The sequence below is a fragment of the Penaeus monodon genome, chromosome 39 (genome assembly GCF_015228065.2).
Source record: "Penaeus monodon isolate SGIC_2016 chromosome 39, NSTDA_Pmon_1, whole genome shotgun sequence".
Taxonomy (NCBI): domain Eukaryota; kingdom Metazoa; phylum Arthropoda; class Malacostraca; order Decapoda; family Penaeidae; genus Penaeus; species Penaeus monodon.
This window is the reverse complement of record NC_051424.1, coordinates 33,375,083-33,387,582: the sequence shown is the minus strand read 5'-3', so window position 1 is coordinate 33,387,582 and position 12,500 is coordinate 33,375,083. Positions and strand designations below refer to the sequence as shown.

The window sequence follows — 12,500 nt, the reverse complement described above, 5'->3', positions numbered from 1 at the left end:
GTGAGAAGATCCAAGAGTACCACGAGTTCCAGAAGACAGTCGCTCCCTGGGGTGTGAAGAGGCTGGGAAGTGACCGAAGAGCAGAGGGCATAGAACAACTAAAAGCAAAGTGCAACAGTCTCAACTTACCACACAGGGAAATGCTGTCGGGGTTTCTCATTTCGAAAAAGTCTTAATAAGCACTGTTTGTGCCACACATCATCGTGTAGTTAATAGTTATGCTATCAATACAGTTGTTAAAGATGTTTGCAAAAATAGTGTATTATATGTGTAAAAGGACATTGAATAAAAGAGCATGTGAAACCAAAGTTATCTGTGCCTGCTAAATGAAATGGAATTTTTATTGAAAATTCTCAAGACCGCATTAATTATAACTTTTGCTATATTACGAGCTACCATGCTTAGGTCAAGGACAGTTATTATCCCAACTACTTACAAAAGCAGATACTCATTTTGTCAGGTCACGAGAATTTCATTGCAACAGCCGCAGTATTGGAAATGCCCAACACATTCGACATTCTCAAACAAACAAACACTACAGAGTCAGTCCTCCACGCTTCCGACTGTCAGAATGAACGAAAGGAATCCCAGACTTGGACACATAGCGAAGGCAAGAGATCTAGAAAATACTCCGCTGTCTTTTCCCAAAGTGTGCTCATACCGGACTCGCTCAAGTAGTCTTTCGCAGCCGAAAATCAGAAGGTGACTTTTGGGATCGCAGAGATGCAACTGTGTCCGAAATATCCAGAGAGCAGAGAGAGAGATTTGATTTGATTTGATAACATTTATTTACAGAACAGTGTACATGCCCTGCAAAAAGCCAGGGTAAGATACCAAAGTATCTATCCAACTGGCTGTGCTTCTATTGTGTAGAGGGCTATTAGTCAAACATTATTGTTATATACATGCCTGATGGGCTGTGCTATTATCACTATATAAAAATATCATTAGGCTGGTAAAAAAACTTTTATATCACTAATCATGTCAAAGACAAGACTAGTGTCTATAATAAAGTTAATATAATCAACAAGTGCTAATCTGTGAACAGTACTATTTGATCGATAGGATGCAGTTTTTGTGCAACAGAGTAAGTAATGGGTAAGATTATGCGACTTGGGCGCCTTGCAAAGTTTGCAGTGGTGATATGAAACTGGTTTTGCCTCCAAAACTGCATCCTGTACATATTGTATAGTGTACTGATATCCTATGCGTAGTCTAGTCAAAGTAACCTGCTGTCTCCTAGACAGTCCATGATAGACTTTATAGGGTTTGTCTATATCTGATGTCCCAGCAATACTCTCGTAATGCCAAATAGTACCATGTCCATCTTTTTTCATCTTCTCAGTGGTCCATACCTGACCCTCATAATCTCGAAGACAGCTAATAACACGTTTTTTCATTTGGTTGAGAGATAGCGGCACTACATAATATGGATCTTCATGGGAAAGTGCTAATCTGGCTAAACGATCAGCCCTGTCACACAATGATATTCCTATATGAGAGGGTATCCAGTATAGTGACACTTGGATACCCTGTTCTGATAGTTTAGAAATTTCGTGAAGGATATTTCTAGTTACCATGTTTTCTGCATTAAATGCAGTGAGCCTATGGAGAGCGCCCTGGCTGTCAGTAAAGACAGCCAGGTGTCGCTGTTGTTCACTACCTTTCTTAATGGCATGATATATGGCTACTGACTCGGCATCAGTTGTGCTTGTCCAGTTGGAAATACACACACTTTCTTCAAAAACTATATCAGGAATTAGTACACCAATCCCTGCTGCTCCATGAGGACCAATGGAGGCATCACAGTAGATTGCAAGTGGGGGCGTGCAATGAGGGGGATGTAGTATGTCATCTATATATTTCAAGTAATGGGCTTTTAGTTCCGTTTTTGAAGCAGTGGATTTGGGCCCTGTTATTTTATCAATATAAGCATGTACATGAGTTCTGTGCCAAGGAGCAGTAAGTACTGTTTCTGGAATGTTAATAGCTTCGTTGTTCCATACATTGAAGAACATAATAGTATGAGCAGTTTTAGTTTTCCATTCTAAGTTGGAATGTATGAGATTGGAGTATCGAGGTCGGGTATGCCTAATTCTGTAATTTATCTCGTTTGAGAGAATATTGGAGATTTGTGGTCTGGATAGAATCTGCAGGAGTCTGATGCCGAGTATGGTGTTAACTTGGATGACGCGACTGTGAATAAAGGGGAGGTCTAACTCTTTCCTCATGACGAGAACTTTGTCAGTCAGTGGGCATCCAAGTATAATTCCCATGGCCTTGTTCTGTAAAACTTTAAGGGGTTTGAGGGCACTTGGTGGAAACATACTAAGAACTGGGATTGCATAGTCTATCATGGACCTAACAAGGGAGATATACATCAACCTTAGGACTCCCAGGGAGGCACCTATATATCTGTTACTTATGTAGCGCAATGGTTTTAAATGCTCAAGGCAATGTTCCTTGATGTTTTGAACAATATCCTTGGTAAAGCGAGAACTACGGGACATGAGGTGGGGAGCAGTCACCATAACACCAAGATATTTATAGGTGTCAGTTCTGGCAATAGTTTGTCCTCCTAACCTTGGAATGTAAGGTAGTTTACGAGATCTCGAAGTATACTTAGTTTTGATTGGGTTGATTATGAGTCCGAGGGAAGCACACTTTTTGCTAAACCTCCGTAGAATGTAATCCCCCTATCAAATACCTGAATAAGAATGTCATCAGCATATGATGTGATACTGCATAGGTTTCCTAACTCATCGTTAAGTTTGCAGAGAGAGTGCATAAGTATATTAAACAGTGTAGGGGACAGTACCCCCCCTTGTGGAGTGCCTAGTTCTAATTCGCCATAAGCACTGTAGGTGCCTTGGTACCACACTTAGAGAGAGAGAGAGAGTGAGAGAGAGAGAGAGAGAGAGAGAAACTTAAGGGCTCTTCGGCGGGAGGAAAGAAGCAATGCGGATTCGGCTTCTGCAGAGTCTCAGAGCTTCAGGTGAGTTGGTGTGGAAAGTGAAATGCAGGGAGCAGCGGCCACGCTTAAGAATTTTTTTTTCTTCTAATTTCCCTCAACTTTTGGCCACGCGATTTCATTAAGAACGGGCACTACTTCAGACGTTTTAACTGAAAATCCACAATAATCAAAGGTAAATGGTACTTGATCTATCTTAAGCTGCAGAGGTATTGGTATTATCAGAAAGAAAAGACTTGAAACATTCACCCTAACATTACACGCCAATAGAGCGCGTGTAGGTACAATACTGATCAAATTCTCCTACTGGGGTTCCTCCATCCTCGGGTCATTCTTCACCTGTCCTCTTCCTCCTCTTTCTCCTCCTTCGGCCTCCTTCCCTCTTCCCAGAGAAACCATCTTTTCTGAGGGAAGATGACGTAATTGTTCTCCAAAAACCTAAATTTTTTTTTTCGATAACAAAAGCAATATTTGTTTATTTTTTCGTTAGACTATCGATTGTATAATTATAATATGAAAAGATGGTAGTGAATATAATAGTATACCTTTAACTAAAAGAGAATGTATTAAGAATGCGAATCGATACTTGTTAGGGTAAACTATTATATATATGTAAAAAAAAAAAAAAAAAAAAAAAAAAAAAAAAAATATATATATATATATATATATATATATATATATATATATATATATATATATATATATATATATATATATATATATATTTTGCAGTGATTTGCCAATTCATTTGTTTAAAAAATATAATATAACATATACAAGACTCCGTACTAAAATTGGAAAATAAACATCATATTCCCAATCAAATAAATAAGGAATACCATTCCTTACGTGGGTAATGACTCATTTACATGGGTAAATGAAGCATACGATTTTTTTTATCATTCTGTTTCTACATCTCTTGTACTTGTCTCAGGGAACTCATGAAGCGGGTTAATAACTTCAGTTGTGCTTCTAGGGAATGGATGTACTAAACTCGCCTAAGCATTATTTAGAAACAATTATTAATGATTTCTAGCACAGAAGCCACCAGCACATACGCCGCTTGAGTTTCCATGGCAACGGATAGTCGTCAGGTATTTCCATTTCTTATATTCTTGTTTTTCTTCATATATGTCTATGAAAATGAACACCTGGACCCACGTACGTACGCAGGCACACACGCTCCACCCCCCCCCCCCACCCCCCCCACACACACCGATACCCACACACCCACATCCATCCATACACATACACCCACCCGCCCACACCCACACCACACCACACCACACCCACACCCACACCACACCCACACCCACCCACACACACACACCCACACACACACACACACACACACACACACACACACACACACACACACACACACACACACACACACACACACACACACACACACACACACACACACACACACACTGTAAGAGCCGGAATGATGGTCCCTACAAGAGTATGGTAGGTGGCGAGCTTAGGGTGTAAGGTAGACGACCAAGGTGTCTTGACTCCTTTTATTATATAGTACGATGGAGTGCGGCTGCCCCAAGGAGCGAGGTGTTGCTCCTTGGCTCCCCGCAGGGAGTCTGCCTGTCATCTCCTACAGTGGTCTAAAGATGGGCATAGATCACGTGCTTAACATATGACAATGTTAAGGAAAATATCAAGGAAAATACGGGAAAGGTTAAAATGGCACGGTCGTGTAATGGGGAGAGAGGAGGAATATGTGGGAAAACGAGTGCTTGAAATGGGGGGAGAAGGGGGAAGGAAAAGAGGAAGACCAAGGAGGAGGCGGAGAGAGAAGGGAATAACTGGCGAAGAGTATTTTGATAGGCAGGGATGCCTATCCAGAAAGAGCGACCCCGGATAAAGACGGGATTGAGCTGAAGAAGTAGTGATATGCTTATCATGGCTGTTATTGTTAATTGATAATCAGTACGATTACTATTATTATCACCATCATTATTATCTTTTAATTATTCCTGGACCAAGAACTAAGCCCTATAGCTCTAGAATGATTCATCAGAGTCAAGGCAGAGTTTGGAAGCGCCCACATAAAAGGAAGAGGGAGATGGAAGGGCGTGTTGTAATGTGCAAAAGATCGCGTTTGAAGGAACAAAGATCGAGGTGTTTAAATGTCTGATCACATATACGTTAGTAAGAAAAACGGCTGCATATTCGAGAGCCTAGATTGCGTGCTTATGTACATCTAAAGTCGTGGCATAAACAAAATGATTAATACTTTATATACTTTACAGACCCGATTAAACAGTCCTCTTTTTGACTAATAACAATATATTCTATATATATACATATATAGATATAATATATATATATATATGTAATATATATATATATATATATATATATATATATATATATATATATATATATATATATATATATATATATATATATTTTTTTTTTTTTTTTTTTTTTTTTTTTTTTACAGAATCTGAAAGATCTACAAGAAATGAAATACAACGATAATGTAATACTCAATTATACTACATTAAAAGTAATTCTGTTTGAAAATCTAAATTTTATCATCTGATGCATATAGGCGAAGACGTGGCTCAGGGAAAGCACTGAGATGGCAACGAGATCCAGAACAGCAATGCTCACGAGACACACTGTGAATGGCTTCCGCTACCAGGTGGCTGTGATCACCAAGGGCCGTGCAGTGCTGGTGCAGGCGGTGGAGTGGATGTACCAAGGCGGGCCATGTGTAAAGACCTATTTTCTCAGTCTAGGGCACTCCAAAGCTGACTACAAGCGCAAGTTCAACAGCGAACAAAGACATCTGTTAGAGAGAGGTGTCCCATTTAAGGAGTATGACATCTCACTGCTGTACATTGTTCTCCAACTGATGTGCGGACTGGCTGGCCCGAGCGACCCTGCCTGGGCCTCCCCTCCCACAGGCCAGCCTCTGGAACATCTCCTGCACAAGGTGAAAATAAAACGTAACGATATTGCACACACAAATGACGTCCGGCAGATGTCGGACCAAGAGCTTATGAAAGAGTTGAGAAAACTTAAATGCTTGTTCTCTAGGATTCTTAGACTGGCCGGGAACAGATGTGGAATACGTCCTCATGTTTTCCGTGATCAGGTTTGGGAGATCAAGCAAAACTTTCAGGATCTCTTAAAAAAGGTTAGAGAGCCTCTTCAGGCTTCAGACCTAGACAAGTTCCCACAACTACAACAAGAAATTCAAGTCTTCCAAAAAGCACTTCAAAACAAGATAAAGGAGGCGAGTGAGCGGGAGTTGCGTGTTCTCTACCCGCAACTGTGGGATGTGACTCTTGCACAGTGGCTGTATCCAGATCTGAAAATCCGACCGAGTGTGAACTTTACTAACCTGGTAATCAAAGAGGATACCTCAACTCTGTCACCATCTCAACAACGGCTACACCAGCCTCAGGACATATCTCATGAGAATCTGTTGCAAATCACAGATGTATACAATCGCCTGCCTGAAGTGATCATAATATCAGGCGAAGGAGGAATTGGGAAGACCACGCTGCTGAAGCACATGCTGGAGATGTGGGTGAGAGATCCCTCGCAAATCAAAGGACTTCAAGATGTTTCTCCTCTGCTGTACCTACAGCTAAGAGGGTCCACCATTACCACCTGGAAAGACATGCTTCAAGAGTGCCCTTTGCAGTACATTTCAGGAGTCTGGACTTACTACTGAAATTTTTGCAGATCTATTTCAGGCTATGCACGTTGTAGTCCTTCTGGATGGTTATGATGAAGTGAGCAAAAAGGCAAAGGAGCTCATAACTGATCTCATAAGCTACCGAAGAAACATGCGTATCGTGATAACCACTAGACCGAGCTGTCAGAGAGAGCTGACTCAGATAATGAAGAATAAGAAGCAAGTAATGAACATCGAAATCAAAGGCATTGAAAGGAAAAATCGTTCTTACTTTGTTGAAAACACTCTAACTGCTCTTGTACATGATCCAGTGCGAAGAGATGATCTGAAAGAGAAAATCATTAGAAATCTCGGGGACTTGAAAACGGAAAAGGGAGATTTGGACGTTCCTCTAACTCTGACACTGTTGACCATACGCGACGTTGAGGCTCCAGATGAGAGCTCACCTGATGTCTATCAAGACATAACATCCCTCATGATAAAAAAAGTCAAGGAGAGGGTGGCAGCTAAGGGCATTGGTGTTACTCTGGGCAAAGTTCGAGAGTATCATGAGTTCCAGAAAGGAGTTGCTCTACGATGTCTGAAGAAACGCGAACATGACTTGCTTTCAGAGACAGTGGAGGATTTGAAGGCAAAGTGTAATGAACTAAATCTACCATACAAAGAAATTCTCTCAGGATTTCTCGTCTCAAAGAAATTTAGACAAGGTCTGTTTATCGTCCAAGTGTGGTCCTTTCCACACAATCGATTTCAAGAACACTGGGCTGCAGGTCATATTGCCTCACAGTTATCAAAGATGTCCCACTCATTGCCAGACATGACAGGGTTGTTGGATTTTGCTTTCCTAACTGATGCCGAGAAGAAGAAAAAGCTTGGCATGCCAGGACTGCCAACTGAGGAAGAAGTCGTAACCTTTATGTACACCAAAAATCCTATTCTACAGATTTATGCAGACAATATTGAAGAGGCACAAGAACTGGTATGGCGAAATATAGTAGGAGACATATCGGAATATCTAATGGAAATCGTTTTTAATATGGCACGTATTTTCTCATTGTCACAAGAGAACTTTCTGGATAGGTTTGCCTCTGCTATCATCAGCTTCATTTTATACAGTGATCAATCTCATCTGATCAGTAAGAACAGCTGCCACAGGATCTGTGAGACGGTGATGGCTTCGGGACAACATGCCAGTATCTTAGAAGCAGCTGCCAAAGTGCTGAAAAACAGTGACACACTAATGACTCGAGGGGAGTATCTGCCTGGCTTCGTAGCTTTGTTTGACTATGTCAGGCCTTCCTGCGTGGAAGTCTTCATGAGTAAAGACACAGAAGAGTTGCCACCAAGCTGGCAAGTCTCTGGTCTGGAGGCATTGTCCAGCCAGAACATTGAACTCATACTCATTTTAAATGATGTAAAGAGTTCTATTCAGTTTTCTGAAGCATGTCTACGGGCAATCACAGGCCCAGGAAGTGTTTGTCGGCTGACCAAGTTTGAAGGTGAATTGACAGCGGTCGGGATGCAGCTTCTTCCTGAGAGCCTGGAAGAGCTGATAACCAAGTCTGACGGGGAGGGAGTGCGGGCTTTAGCCACGAGGCTCCAACTTCTACAGAGACTTCAGATCCTAGGTGAGTTGTGCTGTTGCGGAATTATATTTCAGTGCACTTGCTAGGTCCCACTTTTGTACATTTGGCAGCCACTTCGATATAAACATAACATGAATAGTAATTTTATGAATGAGGCAAAAACCCTAGGTTATTTGTAACAAAGAGTGTGATTAGTAGAATATAAATAACCAATAAGTGTATTAGTATCTGTTTTTGGAAACTAAGCCATTTCATCTTTCGTTTTCTTTACACGAATGATAGCAAAACATGTAGTATTAGTTATCATTGATTTTGTAGTGAAATATTTTATAAAATGCGATTTCTTGGAATTGTTTGTTTATTGAAATGGTAACATCTATGGAGGTGAGGCGGTATATCCCTTTCTTTCAAAACAATTTTCAATTATAGCGGCATATTTTTTGAACCTTGAAAATGTTTCATTCTTTGGATATCAATGTATGTCAGCTGAATAAAATAAAATCTTTGCAAAATTGCTTTGTAAATGCTTCTCTTAGGACGTGGCTATACCATAAAGTTGCCGCTAACCAAACTAATGATTTTTTTTTCTCGTTTCGCCGCCAAACACTGATTATAGTAACAGAAAACATGCTACATCATATTCTTCATTATAAAACATTAACTGAACGCAAAACCGCAGTAGAGATACAATGAATATATATATGATTGAACTATTAGATGGGTGGTTCCAAAGACGGTGAATATCAACTTATGCCCAATACATGTGCTGTGTGTATGACCCCATACATTGATCTAAACAGGAAATATGCTATTTTAGAACATTAACTGAAGGTAAAACAGTAGGTAAAACAATGAATACATGGATGACTGTATGTATGTGTGCGTGCTGCGGAACTGAAGTTGTTAACATTTTCTGTAGAACCATTGGTTTTATAGTCCATACACATTTCTCGCGTAAAATATAAAAATAGTTAACATTTTTGAACCATGGTTTAATCATAACATCTCGCGTAAATATAAAATAGTTAACATTTCTTAGAACATGGTTATACCATTTCTCGCGCAATATAGTATGTAGAGGACAACTATATATGTATATATATATATATGTGTATATATAGCATTAGTATTATTATATATATATATATATATATTAATACATACATACATACATAGATACATACATTTTTTTTTTTTGTAACGGTAGGTTCATGTTTGAGCCGCCGTGGTCACAGCATGATACGTAATTGTAGTTTTCATGTTGTGATGCTTTTGGAGTGAGTACGTGTAGGTTCCAGTTCTTTCACGGAGAGTGCCGGTGTTACCTTTTAGGTAATCATTCTCTCTATTCTATCCAGGCTTGGGACCAGCACTGACTTGGGTGCTTGCACCCATGCTAGGTAGGCAATCGAGTGAAGTTCCTTGCCAAAGGAACAACGCGCCGACCGGTACTCGAACCCTCGAACTCAATGCCGTCGTGACAGTCTGAGTCCGACGCTCTAACCATTCGCACACGCGGCCCCACATACATACATATATATATATATATATATATATATATATATATATATATATAGATATATATATATATATATATATATATATATATATATGTCACCGAACCACTTCGTAACTGCCCTTGACGTGTATATTGGGTAGTTATCCTGCACGAATATGATTTTTTTTCGGGGAAGGGCCAAGGCAGAGCAGCGTACTGATGGGAAGATTATTTATTTTAACAATTCAAAATATTTGCCTAAATTGAATCTCTGGGGAGTTCACCAACACCATGCATGAAAATCCATCCCCACATATTAGGAGTCACATGGCCACTCCGCCGTTTCATAGATAGTTCGTCTGCCACATCTGAAAAACAAACAATGGTAGATCAGATATGACGTATAGGATATTATCATGTACAAACACACAGCTATGTCAAAATTTGCACTGAATTAATCTTTGAACAAACTGAAAAAAGTTAATGATATTTCCACCTGTTATCTCTCTTCCAGCAATGGAGATTCCCGTGCGCTCTCCACATACTACCGGGTCATCTGGAGGCGATGTAGGCAATGTCGTTTTTTCAACCACTATTTGATAAGTTTTGAATCCCATCTGCATGTAGTCACCGTGTCGCTTGTTAGTGGGAGCTGTAGGTTGATTGCATCCGGAACGAGGGCGGTCGTTTAGGGTGCCGTCCCCCTCCCACCTATTTCACTTATATACCATCGAACGGGAGATACCCGGCTCTGGTTTTTTTTTTCTGGGAGAGAAAATACTTTCCCTTATCCCAGTGATGCGCCTCTATTTGCAGTTTCAGATTACTTTCGTCCATTTTGAAAAAGGTGTCAGCTTGACAGCCTCGTATTCATCTTTTCACATATGCCATTATGACGCCATATAAAATGACGTATATTTCCTTTCTTGCTTTGACATGCACTGACATATACAAGGACAAAATGAATTGCATGCATGTCAGATCAAAGTAGAAAGCTAGACTGAATTCCTAATTTGTCAGAATGAGCAAGATTTTTCTTTCAAATATCAGATTTTACACAGCACATGTACTGGGAGTAAGTTTTTAGACTTGTTATTCACCCTCCTTGAAGCCACTCAGCTAGAAGTATCTGGAGCTGAAACAAGCGAACGTGTATTTTCTCGCTCAGCCGATTTCATGCGACTCCTCAGAGAAGCTCCACGACTTCTGCAATACCAATAGCGAAACTATGATCAGGATAATTGAAAAGAATCATACACACTGTTACGTTACTAATCACCAAATACTGACTTGTGTATCTATAGACATTGCGCCAACACACACACACACAACACACACACACACACACACACACACACACACACACACACACACACACACACACACACACACACACACACACACACACACACACACACACACAGTGATAGAATATCTATATACTCATTGTAGCCCTACTGCGGTTTTGCGTTCAGTTAATGTTCAATAATAGAAAAAAGTAGCATGTTTTTTGTTTATTGAATCATTGTTTTAGTGTTTGGTTCTGGCGAAAAAGAAACTCACTTCAGTAGTTTGATTAGCCGCTACTAGATGGTGCAGCTAAAAGAATCATTTACAAAAGTATCGGCGACTTTGAGGATTTTTATTTGATATAGCTGCCGTACATAGATATTTAAAGAATGAAGTGTTATCGTTTCAAGAAACATGCAGCTATAATTGAAAGAAGGGGGAAATACCGCCTAACCTCCATTAATGCTGCCATTTCGAGAAATAATTCCAGGAAATCGTATTTGAAAAGTATCCCACTACAAAGTCAACGATAATTGATATTACATATTTTTTTATCACTTGTGTGAAGAAAAGAAAATGGCTTACGTAGTTCCCAAAAATAAATACTAATACACTTATTGGTCATTTATGTTCTACTAATCACACTCTTTGTTACAATCAGCCTTGGGATTTCGCCTCGTTCATAAAAGTACTATTTGCGCTATGTGTACATCGAAGTGGCTGCCAGATGTTCTGCAACTGTACAAGAAGTAGGAAAATCTAGGCTCGTAATGAAATCACGTTATACGCATGATGCATATTTATGAACAAATATTTATCTATATCTTTATTTATCTCTCTATATATGTATATAAGAAATGCATATCGTCTCTCATCTTCGGGAGAAGGGGCATCATCTCACTCCCAGTGACACCTTACCCTTGGGGTCCACCACTTTCCACACTATTGTGCCAGTGGCTGGAGACAGCAGTAATTAGCACGGGGACTTACTGATGCGAGAGGGCGGAATGGTGGAAAACCTCACTGGGAATAATATATCCTTGCATATCTCGTGCTTACTTCACCTTAAGGCCTTGAAATAGAATATTTTCTTACACAGAAATGTCTTTCCAGTAATTAGGGTAAGTCCATATATAATGCTACTACCTTTAATCACGTGTCTATGTTAAAGATAAGATGATGATGATTTTCACTAACTTAACAAATGATACAGACTTCAAAGGTCAACTGACAGCCGCCGAGGTGCGCCTCCTGCCCAGCATCCTGAGGAAGCTGAACGTGGAGACGGACGGGGAAGGCTTCAGGGCCCTGGCAGCAAGCCTTCCTCACCTGGAGAAGCTGCAGCATTTAGGTGGGAGTTCGTCACCTGTTAACGTTAAAGGAAATAGTCATTCATGCATTATATATGTAGGAGCAAAGCTAGCAGTAGCAGGAATGGCTTTATCTGTATTATCAAGACGAGAACGTAGAATTCACTAAAGAATG

General features: G+C 40.1%; 2 protein-coding genes across 2 annotated transcripts in view; both read left to right on the top strand.

Annotated features, from left to right (window-relative positions):
- Nucleotides 1–332, top strand: part of LOC119597611 — a 5,492-nt gene extending 5,160 nt beyond the window's left edge. The window contains exon 2 of the mRNA XM_037947203.1: nt 1–332. This exon is cut by the window's left edge and continues 1,833 nt beyond it. Within this exon, the coding sequence (XP_037803131.1) occupies nt 1–176 (176 nt within the window). The 3' untranslated portion in view covers nt 177–332.
- LOC119597610 overlaps nt 1–12,500 on the top strand; it is a 19,153-nt gene that overhangs the window by 4,585 nt on the left and 2,068 nt on the right. The window contains 3 exon segments of the mRNA XM_037947202.1: nt 5,544–6,629; nt 6,631–8,269; nt 12,229–12,366. Coding sequence (XP_037803130.1) covers nt 5,544–6,629; nt 6,631–8,269; nt 12,229–12,366 — 2,863 coding nt within the window.